Consider the following 19425-nt stretch of genomic DNA (forward strand, 5'->3'; position numbering starts at 1 on the left):
TTTTGTAAATCAGCACCATGTAATTGATAAGAGATGAGGCTGACAAACTGTAGAAGTCTATTGAATATGCAGGGCATCAAATTATTCCTGACATTTTATTGGTACATGTGGAGTGGAGGGCGTTTTTGACATGTTTGATAACACACTCTTTCAAGGGAGGGGGACCTGGAGCGGCTTTACATTACATTTAATATAACCCATTTCATGAGTGGGGTGCTTAACCAGCATAACAGCTGTCTGTCCACTTCTTTTGGTATACATTTCATAAAATCTGGCCCAGACGCATTGCTATAGACCACTTTTTCAAAGTCTTCTGTATGTCCTGAACCCACAAAGTTAATCACTAGTACAGAAAAAATATAAAAATAGAACAGCAAACAGGATATACTGTATAGAGGTTCTATATCTCTGGTCAAAGCCTTGAAAACTGGGAAGTTATAAATTTCACAAATTTACAAAAGCCTCAGTGAAGAACCAGCAGAACTGTAAAGTTATGCTATTATAATTAATCAAACAGTTGTGAAGTTGACAGCCATTTTTGTGCACAGTGAGTGAAGAACAATGCTGCATTTATCATTTATGATTGTTAAAGTGTTACATTTGCACTGCACAGAACACAGATAACCAGTGCCAAATTTCCTGATGTAACAAGTAATTCGTCAGAAAATAAATGACAATTTAAATTAGATCAGACTGGAAAAAATACTCTTCTTCCTTAATTTTGTCTAGGACATTATGCCTTTTGTATCTCACTAGGTAAATACAGAACCCCAGCTACTGCCCATACTTTTCTTATTGTGGAAAAAAAAAGAGTCCGGTACACAATATTAAATTTACTTTCAATTATTTAAAATAGGTTTGCAGAAAAGTTCAACTTTAATAAAACACTTTAAATTGAGATTTTTTTTAAAATGCACAGAATTGCTTGCAGCCTTTTTTCCCCCAAAACAGTGCAAGGAAAAAAAAAATCTGTCCACAAAAAAGGTACAGAAGAAGAAAACATGAGCTTCCAGGATCCAAATGCTTTTAGAACTTCTTCCATTCTGCATCATCAGGAGGACTCACATCTACTTTTCTTTTGCTAACATCTGACCAATTGGTGCTCAGAACAGTTCCTCCAGACTCCATCTGCAATACAGTATTGAAGTAAGCCTGCAGACTCAGCACAGCAATGCAGAACAACAGCACATACTGCAATATCATTAAATTCCTTAGTGATGTGTCTCGTTAGATACTAAAACAACCTTATTATCCGTGTCTCTAATAATACCAATTACAGTTATAGCAAAATCAAAACAAGTTTGTCTCATAGATTAATAATTCCGAGTAATAAGCAATGTATCATTATTTTAAATAAACGGATGCATTTTGCTACACCCCAACTTAGATCTGCTCAAAAACATAGACAGTATAGGATACCTGATGCATGCCAAGCCAATGGAACTATTTCCCAAACAGATTTTTATACAGAACTGCTGTTTCCTCATTACAGCAGACCAGAAATGAGCACACATGAGCAAGAAGTGCAGACAGAATCTGCTGCTAGCCACTACACCAGTGATTCCCAACACCCAGAATGAATGGACAAAAAACTGTTTGTCCTTTTAACACTTAGGTGACTAGCACGAGTGCAAAACCAAAAATCAGTTACCCTTAATTCAAACTCTACCCTGATATTATGTTCATGCTTAAGTATATAAATTATCTACATTTGTGTTCACATGCCCCAATATAGCCCAAATGTCTTCTCTGAAATTAGAAAACAATTAATGACCATTCGGCAATTTTTTTTCTTTCTAAATTCTTATTAAGCAGCTTATTGCAGGCTCCTAAAGGCAGTGGAAATCAATCAGAGGAAGCTCAAGCAACTGCTGGCTCATTGAGGGTTGCAAGCCAGGAGCTCCCCAGCCCACAGCAGCCCTGATTACCTTGCTAGAAATATTTCTGAGGATTTACCATGATTCTTTGCATATTTTTATTCCAATGTCACCATAAAAAACTTAAAAGATCAACCCCCTGTTTAAAGAAATCTTAAATTCCTCAAACCATGTTTAAAATAGCTAGTAATACAACACTAACTTAAACTTAAAAAAAATGATTATTATACTTACAAATGACTTGTTCATTGCACGTTTAACTTCATCAGAGCCATCCGCATATATTTGTTGGAAAAGTTTGTTCAAAGCTGCATCTCCCTCTAGTTTCTCACTCTTCTCCTCCTCTTTTATATCTACAACTAGCTTGTCCCAGTTTTTTGTATAATGTGAAGAAGAAGGATACTGGCCTAAAGAGAACAAAATACAATTAGTGTCTTTATTTTAACTACATGCAGGGAACAAAGAGTAACTACCTGAATGGGAAATCAGACTTTGATTCACTACAGTTAACAGGCAGCAGTGTGGAGTAGTGGCTCTGGACTCAAAGCCCATGGGCAATACTATTATACAACTCAGCAAGATCCTTCACTCGGATTGCTTCAGCAAAGTAATCAGCTGCATGACAGGTTACAAACAGAAGAGTCTTTGGATAAAAGTGTTAACCTAATTTACTATGAATTCAAACAGAAAAGCAGCAAGAACATGATTCAATCTCTTACCTTGTGAATCGTCTGGTGTATAAACAAACTATTTTTCAGGTAAGAAATATATCATGTCTTATATATGATATGCTGAAAAAATCTTAGCTTGACTCAAAGTTACACTTTCATTGACTTAGAACAATGCTGAACCCAGTTTTCACCAGCAATGGGTTTGAAAGCAATTTTCAGTTGCTGCTTACTAGGTGTGAATTGTTTGACATTTGGCTTGGCCCCCTCTCCTTCTAACTGTTCCCATCGGATGGCTTCGGTCTTCCTCATTTTAATTTCGATCTGTTGAGAAAATGATAAAAACAACACTTGTATGCATTAAGTATAGCTTGAAGAGCACTTGTTATGTGGTAAAAAACATGCTTGCCTTCAGAAAGCCATCACGTTAGGAAGTGAAACGGACAGCCTCAGAAAACACAGAGGTGCTTGAGTTACATAAAGCTCTCAGCTTTTCACTTCAGACCATCTGTTGTCAGTCCAGAAACTGTAAACTGAGGAAGATTAGCTTGGCATGAGTCAGGCCCACTTGAAATGTATAATTCCATCTACTGTATATGGAGAATTCCTTTTACTGAAACAAAAATAATTTAAAGCAATTTTTTTGAAAGGTATGGCAGAATATGGGCAACTGCATCGATTACTTTGTTCCAACACTAGAATCACAGATTTTCTGCAAAAACATTACTACAAAGGTGTAGAGTGAATACAACTGAGTTCAATTAATAAATTTCTTCAACATTTTTAACATGTTTCTTTAACACGAGACTGTACCACCTTGTAGCCGTTGGAAGATGGATAAAGAGATTAAAAGGGGAAAAAAGATTCAGTTTAAGCTTGTTTTCGAAGGCAAACTGATTTGAATTATTTAAGAGCTTCTTCTACATAACACAATTACTTTAAAATTAATGGTGGTGAAACAGGATTAAGGCTGCCTCCTTCCAGCTTGTACAAGTATAATGTTAACACATCACATAACTAAGATATTAAAATTTAATATAAACAGTAAACCTGAAAAAAACTGAAGACATTGAGCAGTAAATTACACAAACTTTCATTCATTGGTTTCAAAGAAAAACATATTGAAAAGGAAAAAAAAACTAAAATACACGTTACTCAAACTACAATTTTTAAGGTCTGCTTAAATGTACTTCAGTTTAATAATAAAAGGCAAGTCGTCGCTTTATAGATTCCTTTTCTTAAACTGAAACACTAAATTCGCCGCTGCTGCTGCTGCTGCGGCTGCGGCTAAACAAGGTGGGAGAAAATGGTCTGTGTGGAATTCCAGCACTGAAGACTGAAATACTTTACCATGTAACTGTCAGTGAAGCCAGACTAACCTGGGGAGCCCTTCAGGCCTCAGAACAAACACAGCTTTGTGAATAGTGACCCTCTGCTGCCTGCAGCCAGCCTCTGAAGCAACAGCACTGTGCTAATGGGCCACCACTAGCACATGTTCCACTGCAGCCCCGAGGAGCAAGAAACCCAGCCCACACTCACAGCTACACTGCTGTGCGCCTTTTCACTTCATCACTGAAGTTATAATAAGCCATTTCATCTTGAGACACAGCGTTTCAGGAAAAACTGAAACAAAGCACCTTCTGATTTTTCACTTTTCTGACAGCATTGTTGCACAGATGAACGCAAATGAAGCCCCAGATGAAATACTGAACTTCTTTTGCCTTCTCGCAGAGTGTGTGTGGAACAATGCCTCACTTTAAAATAAAATATGCAAGAAAAAGTTTTCTAAATAACCAGAATACAATTCATACATATGGCTCTGCCTCGGGTGATTTCTGCTACACGAACATTATTAATTTATCAAATCAAATGTAAATGTGAAGTGGTTTTAGGTTATTATTTTGGAAGATACAAGGTTTTCCGGTTTGGTAAGAATCACAGTCCATGATAATTTTCTCTTGATCAATATAAGTCAGCAGCAATATAACTAGATGTCTTCAGAAATGTCATTGGTGACCATTACTGCAATTCCGCAATTCAGATCTCAATAAAGTTTAACTGTCTGAATATGCCTTTCCTGCTAATGTGGCCATAACTGTGTGCAAGTTTAATCCTGCAAAATGCCAATTTCTATTAGTGTTTTCAAACAGCTCATGCACGCACTCAGAAGTATGAGTGACTAATGAATAGAAACTTACCTTTGATGAGAGAATTTTAAATGTGCTTTGCTCGGGAACTATTGAGTGAAGAAGATGCTTCTTCAAATTGAATTCATCACCCTGTGGCAGCTTCACAGTTGCATGTAACTTAAGACACAAAAAATAACATCCTTTAGAAATGTATATTCCTTTTATGTCTCTCTAAAGTACTCAGACCATCGCAATAAACAACAGATAGAATACATTTCTAGTAACTAACAACACTGAAATTTTGACTACAGAAAAGGTATGACCTGTGAAAAAAAAATGACAATTTTGCTAGTGTTTCAGTAACAATACATTTTTGTTATATCTTTACAATACACTTACAGCTAAAATTTTGTTAGGGCTTCAGTAATGGAATACAGACTTCATAGAATTATTTGATATTGCTATGAACACCATATACAAAGACCTAAGAGAATTATACAGAGAGTTGCAAAGATTTAACCAGACTAAAGGAAGCCACTTTCTGCAATGAGTCAATGTTCTGTTTAGAAATAAAATCAAAGAAGAAACTGAGTCCCTAGATGGCCAACAGAACACTTGCAGAAGCCCACAGGAAATGTCAAAAGCTCAAGATATTCCACTTTCACTGCTAAAGCCACTGCCCAGTATGAGAGAGGGCAAAAGAGCAGTGTTCATTTGGGCTCCGGACACTATAAACCAACAGAATGGAAATGAAGTGCAAATGATAAGTATGGAGACCACATACTGGTTACCAGCTGCAGGAGCAGCAGAATGTTTACATCTTTCCCCAAGGGATCATCAGACATTTTCTGGTTGCAAAATGCGCAAAAGAGCAGAATAAAAAGGAAAACCTGTCTAACTTCCACACATTGGCAGTCTTCTGAAATGTGTTTCAGAAAGAACAATTAGCTTTCGACCTTCAATCTGTCATTTTGTTCAGGCCTAGTTATCATCGCTGTCAGGGGTTACCCCCTACCATATAGCATATGGATATTCACATAACATCAAGCCACAAGAAAGTACAACTGGTTTAGAATGCGGGCACTGGAAGTCACAGCTGGTGACTCAGGAATGAATGTTAACTTCTCCCTCAACATCCTCAAGAAGGTATGTCAGCCCATCTGCTCTGAAGATCGCCCGCCTAAAGAGACCAGTAAAAGTTTTGAAACAGTACTTCAGCTCACGGCTCCAATGCAACACAAAGATGAATAATCAGTCAGGCCAGAACCTAATTGGAATGACCTGTCAAATGTTTAAATACTAAACTACAGAGACTATATAGACTATCCATTCGCTGATCCCTACCTACCTACAAAGGTGTTAAAGTAAACCTAGAATCCCCTCACAGACAAAATCCTGTGTCTGTACAGGAATGGAAAGCAATCTCATCTGCACAAAGCCAATTAATTACTGCCTTGCATAAGGCAAAGTGCTGCACTACTAAGCGTGCCCCACTCAATATTTTAACAAGGCTGTGCACAGTTCCAGAATCTGCAGGTGTTCTCAAAAGAAGAGACTCAGAAGTCTACTTTCTTTTGCAGATAAACGCATATCGACATAGATCACAGTATGCATTTTTTTTTTTAACCTTATCATTCCACTGCAGCTGTAACAATGAGGCCACACTCTTAAGATCTGAGGCAGCCCCAGGGGTAGGCTCTGCACTTAAGATTTACAACAACCTCATTATCCTCCACATCTCAGATCAGAACCTAACAGAAGAGTGTCACAGGAAGAATTTGCTACGCCAATAGGCATCAGGCCAATGCTCTCTTATACTACTGTACATAATTGCCATATGGACAGCATTTTGAGCCAGACTGAAGACTAGAAAGCCCTACAGGCAGATTCCCCAGATAACTAAATTAATATTTTATCTCATTTCCATCTAATTTGCACCAAATTATTATACAGAACTGAAGTTTTTAATTAATTTATAGAACAGATCAAACACAGGTTTGTTCTTTGATTTTGGGAGCTGTTATTTTTATAATTTTTAAAGATTTTTCCACTTCTTTTTAATCTTTTGCCTTTCAATACAGATATGTTAGCAGACGTTATAATGAAAGTGTACAAGGATTTAATAACTGTCACTAAATATGATGTGCTTATCTGCTAGTCACATAAAATACTTTTGTTATGTTTCATATCTTATAGCCATTTGTTTCCCATTAATTTCACAGGGTGTCAAAACCATATTGCATTAGAGCATATCAAAAGATCATTTACTGAAAAAACACATACCATCTTTTCTTCAAACTGGATATTTACATCTTCCTTCCTAGAATTCTTGACCATGATGGTGATGATAACTTGTGGTTCTGTCTGGTACCAATCGTATCTATGAGAAAATAAAGTTATTAAAGTCACTGCTTGTGTACTTTGGAAACAACATACTTAAAACTCTAAAACACTCCATCTGCTACTGAGCAGATTTTAATCAAGGACAAACATTGACAGTTAACTTTTACAGTTCAGTGGACAGGTGAAGATGTCAAATGTTGTAAAAACGTTTATAATATCATATTTCTGCACATAAAACAGTAGCATTTCACAGGCAAAACAAAGGCCTGCCCCCCCACCGTCTTCTTTTGTTAAAACCTTCATGCACACCTACAACACACAGTATTTCAAGAAGAGATCTGAATGCTAGAAAATGAAGACATTTCCTGGAACAAAATAAATATGGCTTCTAAAAACCCCTGAAGACTTGCTCCCCTGTAGACCCCTATCATATTGTCTTTGTGTATCCTGTGTACACCGGTGCTGGGGGCTCTTGTGTACATGTTTCGGCCTGTCCAGATGTGGTTCCGTGTTGCAGGCCGTTTTGTGAAATGATTCAATGAAGGTCTCAGCTCGAGCTTGACCTCTCCCAGCAGCGGAAGCCGATGGCCTGGCTGGTTTGACTGCTGCTGGTGCTGCACTGGGAGGCTCCGCATCACCTCCCCGGGCGCCAGGGGACCCCGGCTTGTCTGGACAATTCATCCGGGGTGTTCTGCTGCTCGAGCCATGGTGCCGAGGATGGGAGCACCTCAGCTGACGCAACCACATTTTTTTTTCCCCCCCGTGTGGGACATCCATTACAGCTGTCAGAACTGCATTTTGGCAGGAGGCTTGGAGGGGCAGGGGGGTACCACTTAGATTGGGTACTCACCTGCCACATTCGTAGACCACTGCTTCATCATGGCTTATCACTGCATAGACCAAAGAAAACCCATAACCAGGGCCTCTGAAGATGTTTCTGGGCTCACGCATTGACAAAAACTAGAATTCTTCATGGATTGAAACAACTGCTAAAGGAGTTTAAGAATCATTCATTGTGAGAATGGACGACAATAAGAATTCACTTACTTCACATTTGGTTGCGCTGCCTTGTGTTTTAAGTAGGACATCCATTTGAATTGGTCAGTTAAACGGGAAGAGAAAAAAAAACAACTTTAAATTATGCATGTGAAAGAATTTAAGCGAGGCTCTCCTGCATATGAAACACAGCGATATCTAATCAAGTTTAATTGCGTGTTTATACTGCAGTGCGTAGAGAAACTATAGTGTTCAGCAACTGAAGGAATGAAATAGCACCACCTTGTGGTGCAATGAAGTATTCCACACAGACTAGTTCACAATTTTCCCCAATTAAGTTTCCCTTTTTCATGCTTCCAAATGAACCTTGAAGCTTTAACTAATTCTTCACTCCAAATAGATTAAATCCTAAATGATTAAACCTTTGACAAGCCACAGGAGGTCAAAGAAAACAGTTTTCAAATAAGAGAAAGCCATTCAGACCCTCTTGCTTTCTGGGTAACTGAGCAGCAAAAAGAATCACTGATTTTAACAAGTTGTTACTTGAAAGACATTGAAAAGTTTGGACCTTAGTTACCTAGTTGGGAAACACACCCAAAACTCTTGTGGACTTGGAATAAGTGTTTCTTATTCCAAGTCCTAAATGAATTCTTTTATTTTAGAGTATCTTTTCCTATTTTCACCACTGAATGTAAAATAACCCATTGGGTTTACCCAATCTAAACCCATTAGGATTCTATAAACTTAGATCAATTTTCCTCTCGGTTTCCCATGAAATGGAAGCATAACATAGAAACTTTATTAGCATACTCAAAGCAGTTGTCAAAAGTTTCCAATTGACTGTGTTGAGAAATGAGATTATAATGGTAAAAAATCTTTTTTAAACAGATTCTGTTGAAAATTGGGATTACAAAGCAATCACATTAAAGGCCTCCTTGGTTAATATCATAACCCCTTTATAGTCAATGTCCTTCAAAATCCATTCAACATGCACCACAGATTATTGCATCAGCAACATACAGTATATACAGTAGCTGTGTTTCTAGGATTGAAAAATGTTATGTTACATGAGAACGGATCTAATACACAAAATCTAGTCGTATGTTTCTACAAAGCAATGCCAAAGATTTCATTTGCCGAGGTTGCAAAAAAACCTCTGTGATCTTTAAGTAAAATCTTAAAGAAGAACTCATAACAAATCTGAAAAATAAATTAAAACTGTTCAACACCTGCTTCACTTTTATTCACCCCTCTTTTATTAGGGGACACTAGCACTTTTATTTTTTAGTTTATTTAGAAGAATTTATTTACTAGTAAAGCATAAGCATGCCAAAATCAAGTAATTCTACATTTTATTTTAAAAGATATGCTATATAAGTACACAATACAATTGTTTAGAGAATCTATTCTTCTTTGCACTTTATTATAAATGGTAAATATACATATGGCTCCTACTGGTTACAGCATTACAACCTAAACATGCGGAAATTCCACTGTATTTGTTTGTATGTAAATATAATTCCCACTACAACATTCTTCCATCTCAGAAATATCGTTGGATTATGTCTTATGTCGTCTCTGACTGTTGCTGAAAAGCTGGTCAACACATTTGTCTTTTCTAGAATCAATTACTGCAACAACCTACTCGCTGGTGTATCTAAATCCATTCTTAACTAATTTCAGTACTGTATGTCCAAAACTCAGCATCCAGAATACATACAAAGGATCACAATTCTTCTGTCCTGGAGCCCTTGGCTTCCTATCAGGTTTTGTGTTGACTTCAAAATCCTCATGCTCACCTGTGAGGCTCTATATGGCTTGGCACCCCAATATTTATCCAAGTCATTTTCCTACTCTCTACCTTGAAGCCTTTGTTTGACTCTGGTCTCCTGTCTGTCCCCCAAGATCTACGTTCTAAGGGTGACAAAGACATCTCTTGCTATGGCCCAGAGCTCTGGAATTCTACACCCAATGATATCAAATAGTCACCTTCCCTCAACGCCTTCAAAGGCAGACCCAAAACCATCTTCTTTATAAAGGCTCTTATTTAATTTATGTCTGCCCTTTTGCATCTGCTATCACATTATAAACCAATCTGTTTCTTTGTGCCAATATTAACACGTATCCTTGTTGCCGTTTTCATTTTTCTTTACTTTTCTGTAAAACGCACTGAGAAGTTACTACTATTATTCAACCTTTTGCTCATACTGCCACAAAACACGAACATTAAATTTGATTAATCCTAATTCAAATTGTATTTGCATAGTAAAAGTGATATCAAGCAATTTACTCTAAACCAGATTTTCATGCAGCAGCAGGGTCTTGACAAAATGCAGTGCAGACCAGTTCCCCTCGAACATCCATGCAGATTACAACCAACGTCTGTTGGCAAAGAAACAGTATACCTTCCCTCTTTTAATCACCTATTATACAACATTAGATCTCCATCTTGAGTTCTAAACCTTCAAAGCTTAATGGGTCTGCAAAATAAATCTTAAGAATTCTCTGGCACAAATTTTACTCAAAAACATTTAACTGTAGTGTTATTGACATCTACAGAAACTGTATAACTGATTGAACCTGTTAGTGCAGATTGGCATGTGTTGAGCACTGGGTACTCAGTAGTCCAGAGTAAGTATAGAAATAGGAGCAGGTTGAAAAGTGGTGGTAGCTACCTTCTCTGAAGCTTTGGTTGGGTTTCTTATGTCAGACATGTTTTGATTTGTTCTGTAAAACTACTGGGTATAAAGCCTTTCCTTGCATGTCTGAAGTGGTTTACATGTGAAAGTCCCTGAAGCCGTGATATCAGTATCATCTTCCACAATGAGATAAAACAACGTACCGTGTTGGATGATCCATTCTGTTTATTCACTGCAAGTAACAAAATAAGTTGGTGATCATGAATTTTGCCATTAACTGAGTTAAACAATGATTGAAACTTTATCAACCCAGAAGTAGAAACTTTAAGATTTCAGCTACCAATATTTTTAATATTTATACTACTTCTGCTGGATAATACACCCACACATCACAGTGACCAAAATACTACGAATTATACCCATCAACAACACCAAATATAATTACTAATTTTACACCTGCTACTAAAGTTTAATAAACCAATATGCATGTATTTATAGATAAAACATTCTATCAGGCTTTGTAACTCATATCCCATGTTGTTAAGATTTAAAAAAAAACCAGGGTACTTCATCAGCCTGAGGCATATTGTCCATGTGCTCTTTAATGAATACTTATGTATGACAGCCATTCAACAAATAACTGCACAAACTTTCAGAAGCTTAATCATATACTAAATGACTAAATTTTAACTATTCTTGAGATTTATAAAACAGCCTAGAAAATAAACTTAAAACTAAATTTAATCAGATGTTACTTACAATCCATGTTTTCTTCACATCTTTTAATCCAAATCCCAAAGGTGCTGTCAGATTCTGTGGTAATGTGTGCAAAGACATAGAAAGTCACAAAACCATAAGCACATAAAACTAACCTGCTGTTTAATATAAAACTGAAATACTCACCATCTAACTTCTGTCCTGATTTGAATGCCTCATATGAAGATTCGTAGTTTTTTAAATGGTACTCTGCAGCTCTATAAAATAAAACAAGAAAATATATAGCAAACCTGTAGCTTAGGCATTGTGTAAAACTGCCTAAAGTTTTCCAAACCAAATGTGTGTAAGGTACTAATACATAGTTACAATTCCAGTTCAAAATAGATTATATTCTTTACCCAGGTATATTGTTTCTCAGTTGACATTTTTATACAATTTTCTGATATTTCCTCTTAAACTGTTTCCTGCATATTATGTGGTTACTATTGTTTCAAAACACTTATTAAAGCAAAACCATAGAGATGGACAAAGCATCTTAGCTCTGCTTTGGGATATGTGTTCATCATTTTTCTTGTTGGAACAATCACATATACAGTAACTAATGGAACACCTCTCATCAGATAAGAAGAGAAAAAGAAGAACGAAGCAGAAAATATTAACATAACGCCTGGATATTTTTATTTCTGAACTGATCCAAGTCCCTAAAAAACCACACCGTCCAGGCCACTGTTAATACAGGAAGATCCCCATTTAATGTCTCCCTACTTTTTCCACTATTGAGTTTCTGTAACCATGGGCATAAACATTCCCCGACTTCATGTCCAAAGGACTTAAACTGCTCCATAAAGTCCAGAGTGTACAAAATGGCCAATTTCTAGTAAAATCTAAATTGTTTTGTAATTTATATCTATAATGATTTTTATACATTACTGTATTCTGGCTGAGATTTTTATGTAATTTTACCTTTTTTATGTCTCGACTTTACGTCCCCTGAAGGCAATGTGCCCTAACAAAGAAGTCAAAGAAACAGCGAGAAGCACAAGCACACTATGTTGCTAGATAAGTTAAAATATAGACAGAGTTACTAGATGATTAAAGTAATTTTACAGTATTAGATGTCCTTATTTAACACATCTGCAACATTTAATGTAAATGTATGTATTATTTTGCTGTATATAAAAGTTGGATGTTGCTTTCATTTTTGTGTGTGCTGTACATACACAAAACATGATGCCACTTTCAGCCTGTGCAGCATCATGCACCTAATACTGCTTGATCTCAGTATCGTACGCAGTTGCTCACAAACCACAAAAATGTATTCACAAAAAATGTGAATGTACACTACTCTAGAATTATGTCATCATGTCATGGTCCCTTATGGGAAAAATGTCACACTCAATGTCCTCTGGGGAATATTTATGTCCTCCTGGTCTCCAGTAACCCTTATTTCCATTATTTCTTATGGGAATAGTTCCACTTGTAAAATCAAAATTTTTTGGTCCCCATTGAAGATCCTAAAGACATTCAGCTATGTATTTGTGGTTTACAACTGGCCTAAAATAAAGTGCATATTATAAAGAATCACACAAGATTCAGTGTCTCATCTTTAGCATTTTGTGGTTTTCAGTAGAATTAATTTATAAAGCATCTAATACAAGGAACATCTGAAGTACCAACACACAAAATGTTTCCACGTACCCTGCTCTGAGATAGGCTAGGGCAAGGTTTGGCTTCAGGTCAAGAGCCTTCTTTGCATCTTCAAGAGCACCTACAAACAGTAAGATATAGAAAAGATTTTATGGCACAAATTCAAAATGTTAATACACCCACAAATTCCATACAGAATTATTCTTACAGTGGAATGTTACAATACGGACACAATAAGATACCAGTGTGGTAAACATTTTTACCTCCCACTTTTGCCACAGCATGCATCCTCTTCTGAATAACTTACATTTCTTGTTGCATCTTTGGTCAAAGCACACAAGTGGTTTCAACACATGCCCACATCTTAACACCACCACTAGTTGACAAATCACTACTAGGTGACAGGCACCATTACTGACAAATATTGAGGACTTGGATGTAGTAGATTTACTTACTGCTGTAATTTTGTAGCAGAAGGTGGGTGTAGGATCTCTGACAGTACCATTCTGCATTATCTGATGTTCGTTCCAATACCCCATTCAGCTCCTGGAAGAAAATACAAATGAATGTGCCGAGACATACAAAAACATATGCAGAGCTTAACCTCAGATGCTTCCAAAAGGCTCAACTGGTAAAAGTACTGAATAGAAGCGCAAGTTAATCAGAAACCCTAGATTTGTGTCTGTGCTATGTTATTAAAATTAGTATGAGCAGGACACCCCAAGCCATACAGGACAACTGACTGAGTAAGACTGGTGCTCAGAAAGCTTATAGGCAACAAGATCAGCCTCAGAACAATTGTGAATTTTCACACGTGACTTAAAAACAAAAACTAGTCACTGAAAATATGAAAATAAAAGATTACAAACAGGAATAGGCCCATTTTGCCCATCTAGTCTATTTAGTAGTAAGCAGCTAACTGGATCCAACGATTCAATCTACTCATCCATTTCCCAAACAAGCCAGAGTATGGGCATCATCGACATGGCTGGGCAGCTTGTTCCACACTCCCACAGCTCTTTGGGTAAAGATTTGCCTCTTGTTCTTGAAACCAAAAGCACTTCCACATAGTTTCCATTTGTGTCCCCTGGTTCATATTATCGGGTACCCGCATAATCTTTTCAGTTCAAGACTGAAAAGGGTTAATTCCTTCAGTTTTTCAGCATAGGACATTTCTTAAGGTATGTACAGTATATTAGAAAATGTAAGAAAAATGTCAACAAAGTACACATTGATATTTACAGTAAAATGCAATATAATTTATTGTGGGGGTAATTAAGGCTTAACCACAACCTAGGTACAACGCTATATTTTAAAACTCATCTAACATAAGAGGGGAAAAAGTTTCTGAATTGGTACAGTTGCAAGTATTCAGTAACTCAAGCAAAACAGAAAAACATCAGCGCAACAGACTGGAGACCCAGCGAAGAACAGGTGCAAACAGATTTCACATCTAACGTCCAAGTTTGTGGATGTGAAAAAAAATCAGCTGACCTTATCATGCCATTTACATCTCATAACTTTTTTTTTTACAAGAAATCAGGGATGTATACACAACCTATTAATAAACTAATAACAGGAAAGAGGGCTGACTTTGTTTGGAGAAATGTGCACTTATTTAGATGTGTATAGTGCAGATGTATCAACAGAATTTGATGAATAATACTTCCTTTATGGCTGTATATGTATGATAAGTTACTGATAAGTTACCCCAGCGCCCTGGCCAAAGTTCCTATTGGCCCTTACCAATCATGGCTTCCTAATAATCCCCATCTATGAATTGACTACATTACTCTGCTCTCCTCCCCACTGATAGCTGATGTGTGGTGAGTGTTCTGGCGCACTATGGCTGCTGTCGCATCATCCAGGTGGATGCTGCACATTGGTGGTGGTGGAGGGGAGTCCCCATTACTATTACATGCAAACTATGAACAGAACAAAAAGAAATAAAACGCATTGCTAAAGTCTATCATTTCTATCGTCAGGAGGCTCTTTTCCCATTATCTGTGACCCTGAACGTGTAGAACAAAAATAAACTCTGTAGTTAACGAATTTCTGACACCTTTTTTTAATTATCTGAAGGTTAATGCATGTTGGAAGAAGATGATTAAATCACCATTATTAGCTACAAGGATGAGTGCGAAACCTGAAAGAGCTATCACTGACCTACATGTGGTGAACAATGTGTTTCATACAGAAAAAGGCAAATGTCTGAGAGTATTTAGAAAATACAGGACCAAGGTATGGTAGTAGCATATGATTTAACGAGTTGTCAAAGTGCCAATGCACATTATTTATAGACATTCTAGCACACAAAAATGGTTGGTTTAAAAAAGTTCTCATTCCAATATCCAGCAAAATGCTCAAACCCATCACAGATCCAAATTAAATTAATGGAACCTTCAGTTCAAATTTATGGGTCTTTCCCGATACAAACTGAAGGAGAGGGCAATGATTTTAAATTCCACTTGGAAATCATCACGAAAGGCTCATAACGTTTTCCCTTTGGTATCTTAACTCTCCTACTGTAACTTTTTTTTTATCCACACATTTATATATACACATGTATGTAGAATACAATATTAAAATATTTCCAATGCCAATGTAAAGTACATAGCCCACAGAGGTTTTCAGATTAAATTGACTCCAATGTGCCCAATAAGCACTATTTATTCAGACCGGTTGTACTGGCTGGGGGACAAGGAGATATCAAGTGACTGGACGGTTTGAGGAGCACGCTTAAATACTACATTGACATCTTGAACTGAACTGAATCTAGCAAGATAGGATGATCTGGAATGTCATGTAACGAATCCAAAGGAATCAATACGACAATTTAAAACGGATGTAGGTTTACACGTTTTCTGGGACATTGAGTAATGTTACAAAGAAAAAAAAGTTTAGCTATATGCGGAAAAGTGAAAACATTACGGAGAAAATCGTTGGGCAGACAACTGTTTAGAAGTACCATTTTGACACAGAAAGGCCCAAATCTATTACTAAATGGATAGTAAATTGGCTACGCTTATTCCGACTGTATAAAATAATACCGTAAAGAATCGAATTGAGTACCTAAGAGAAAGACCACGGAAGGAAACAGGCACAGCAACCCAGGGACGCTATTTACCTCTAGAGCTTTCTGAGGATCCTCGTCAATGAGGCTGTCAGGGAAGCTCCTGCAACACAGAAACACCAGTTAACGAGAAAATCGGCTACTCTCAACCTACTCGTTACTCGGCTAATTTAACTGAATGTTGTAGTGAAATATGTACACTGCACTTGCCTTTCGTCTGCCATGAAGTCCTGCCCGAAGTGACGTCCAGAACGTTCTGGATGGGGCTGCTGGGCTGCTCAGATGGAAAAAGACGTGAAAACAACCATAGATATCCACCCTGCGATCTGTGTGACGTCACACAGAGCGACGCAAGAAATCGCTTTTCCTCAAAAACTATAGGTATCCCATAATGCAATAGTATGGCCAAACTATAACGAACTGCAACTAGTTCGTTGCTGCCCAGAAAGGTCAGCAGGTGGGCATGTGCCTTTTTTTACAACGTAAACAGTTAACATGAATATTTGTCTTTTAATTAAACTAGTAACTAGGACAGTAAAGCTCTAGATGTGCTACTGTTTCTAAGAGACAAAAGTTTCAAAATTCTGTGTGGGCTAGTGGTATTGTGACTGACAAAACAGAATAATCGATAACGCGAATACGAATGATAATGGCATACGTACACATTATATAACAGTCATGCTCAACTAGGGTATTACATGCATGGTCACACTTAATATGTTCAGAATGTTATGAAACAATAGTATTATTGGACGTTAAGTAAATGAGATTGAATTTGCTAAACACGAGTAAAGTTCAAAAACAATCCATAAAACTATTAAGATGCCAATCGGTTTAAAATAATGTTGAAAAAAACGAGTGCTTCCGTACGTTGATTTTGTACCCTGTTTTCCGGATAGGGTCTGAGTTGAGGCAACTCTTAGCGGGAATATGCGGGTTTCTCGTTACTGGAAACTGTAAATTAAAGAATCTGTAACAGTAAACAGCTAAATAGAATTGTTCTTTATGTTGACACCTGCTTCGTATTGCTAAGAGTGTAATGAGGAATACGGCTGTAGAGCCAGCAAAACGTAATAGAGTTTGCTGGACCCAAAAACGAAACTAATAATTATCGTATAACTAACGTGTTGGGCAAAAATATATTTATCCATCCATTTTCTGACCGTTTTATGCAAGACGGGGTCGCGGGGGTAACCGGAGCCTATCACTGCAAGCTAAACGAGATCTATCACTTTGAGATTTAATTACAGAGTACAGATTATTCAATAATGTAGTTACCCCCTGTGCTTTGTCAGTTTACTTGCCCCCCAAAACTACAGCCGTATACTCCAAACTCTTGCAGTATTTTCAAAGCTGACATTGAGGAGCCGCCTGGTTTGACCATCGTAAGATGGCGGCTGTATTGAACCTAACTGCCAGATTGAAGGGCACATCTAGTTTGTGTTGGTATCTATGCTAAAAACCGTAATACGCCGCAGGGAGGAAAATGACAACCGGTAAAATACAGTAAATGTATATTATTTTAACGAAAGCAATTTATGTGCTTGTAGATGCCATAGGCAAACCAGTGAATAACAACAGTAAGAGTGAGAAAATACTGAAATAATTGAACAGCAAAAACATTTTGGTCCTCGGCGTCACCCCATTGGTTTACAGTGGCTGCGGGTCTCTCACAGAGCTGGTTTGCAAAACTGCGCTGTGCCGCGTAGGATCTGCACGGACCTGTGGTGAAATCCGTCCGCAGCCCTGGAAGAACGCAGAGCTGTGCAGGACTGCGGAAATCTGCGCCGGGAGAATGCAACCTACCGCTGTATTAATGAAAAAAAGGGACACATCTAAGACACAGTTGCAGAAGGATGCAACGCACTATATTGTCCTGCCACCTGGTGTCTCCGTAGTACTAACGCGACTGAATTCAAGGATCTAAGGTTAAATGGGAAGTTTCTAGAAGCAGCCAGAAGTCTTTTAAAATGTGCAAGTTTAAAAGCAGTCGTTACAGACTAATTAGCGTTACAGATTAGCATTACTTTCTTGACGTTTCAGCCCACTGTGTTACGAGCAAGATGATTTCGTCAGAATAGCTCCAGTTGTATTCTGGGAAAAAAAACGTCGCAAATGAAGATACCTTTGGGGCGCATATGTGCGTTTTCTGGACCTGTAGAGATTTTGATTTTTTCATATATAAGGATCAGATTAAAGACGTTATATACACATCCACTTCAGTAGCAACATGCAACTGAGACATGATTCCCATGCTTTGCTGGAATTCAATTTTTATTTGGAAAAGGTAATAAAGAGTTAATTAAAAATAAGTTACCGATTTAGTACGTACTTGTGCGCTAACCACTTAACGCAGCTAGTAAGCTGTTTTCCGTACATTGCAATAGAACCATAAGATATGGTAACATTCTATGGTATCTACTAAATCATTTTCATACTTCTACAGAAACAAAATATTGTAGTGCGACAGGTTCAGCGGGGATAGAGACAGGGGATCAGGCTTTTGTTAACTGAAAATACGACGCTTTTAATTAGTCGGACGTGCATCCAGCACAGCAAGCCCAAGTGTCATCGACAACAAGCTACAACACACTAGGGTACAGATACAGTGGGATAGGGTGGTAATTGGGTACATGAGACGCAAAACCAGGGAAACTATTTACATGAGTCCGGGCGATCTCGCGAACTTTTACACCGGTTCCGCCATTGGTCAGCCGCCCTGGCCGCTCTCCTAGTTCCCGCCCTGGCCACCACTACTCCCGTCCTGCCCCTCGCCGCGCACCCAGCCGGGCGCTCTTCGGCCGCAAAGCCAGCGAGGGCGCTACAGTACCTATGGACAAAGAATAAAAATGTCTCCACCCATCTATTTTCTACTTTAGGAAAGGTGCCAGTCCATCCCAAGTCAGACAAAAACACACACACCAGGGACAGTTTTCCAAATGCATCCAGAGGGAACTTGTAAATGCTTCGCCTTCTTGGCGCCAGATATACCTTTGCTTTCTGAAACGCCTACAAGTTTGTACTGCGTATAATTCCAGAAACCAGCGTATGAAAAAAAAAACAGGTGTAATTGACGTGTACATTTTATGTATTCTGCAAATATTTCACTAGATGGCAGAATCGATCAAGGTACTGCAAAAGATTCTGCAAAGACCTCACATTTCTTCTGTAGAACTTTGAAAAAAAACGATGTAATGCATGTTTGTAATTTAAAAAATCATTCCATAACACGCACAGCTCTGAACCAACACATTTTTTAGATCAAGAATCTATATTTTGCCGGTTTTATTTTTCTAAAATTAATAGTCTGTGCTAAAGTCAAATGTTTTTCAAGAA

The 19425-nt window shown here is 37.7% G+C and overlaps 1 protein-coding gene across 1 annotated transcript; it reads right to left on the bottom strand.

Annotated features, from left to right (window-relative positions):
* Window positions 1–56: 56 nt before the first annotated feature.
* sugt1 (SGT1 homolog, MIS12 kinetochore complex assembly cochaperone) lies at window positions 57–16427 on the bottom strand. Its single transcript, XM_015363876.2, has 13 exons — window positions 16300–16427; window positions 16144–16192; window positions 13472–13562; window positions 13068–13137; window positions 11556–11626; window positions 11412–11465; window positions 10856–10884; window positions 8065–8084; window positions 6958–7054; window positions 4744–4851; window positions 2779–2869; window positions 2112–2284; window positions 57–1128 (listed from the first exon to the last, which is right to left on the bottom strand). Exons 1-13 carry the CDS (start codon window positions 16311–16313, stop codon window positions 1027–1029), a joined length of 969 nt encoding a protein of 322 aa, XP_015219362.1. The 5' UTR covers window positions 16314–16427; the 3' UTR covers window positions 57–1026.
* Window positions 16428–19425: the final 2998 nt, after the last annotated feature.

The sequence above is a fragment of the Lepisosteus oculatus genome, chromosome 15 (assembly GCF_040954835.1).
Source record: "Lepisosteus oculatus isolate fLepOcu1 chromosome 15, fLepOcu1.hap2, whole genome shotgun sequence".
Classification (NCBI taxonomy): Eukaryota; Metazoa; Chordata; class Actinopteri; order Semionotiformes; family Lepisosteidae; genus Lepisosteus; species Lepisosteus oculatus.

Coding starts and splice junctions, on each gene's coding strand:
- sugt1 (XM_015363876.2), bottom strand. Junction 11,627..13,067: donor CTAGCCTATCTCAGAGCAGG/GTACGTGGAAAC, acceptor TTTATTTTATAG/AGCTGCAGAGTACCATTTAA. Junction 8,085..10,855: donor AGAATGGATCATCCAACACG/GTACGTTGTTTT, acceptor TTAAAACACAAG/GCAGCGCAACCAAATGTGAA.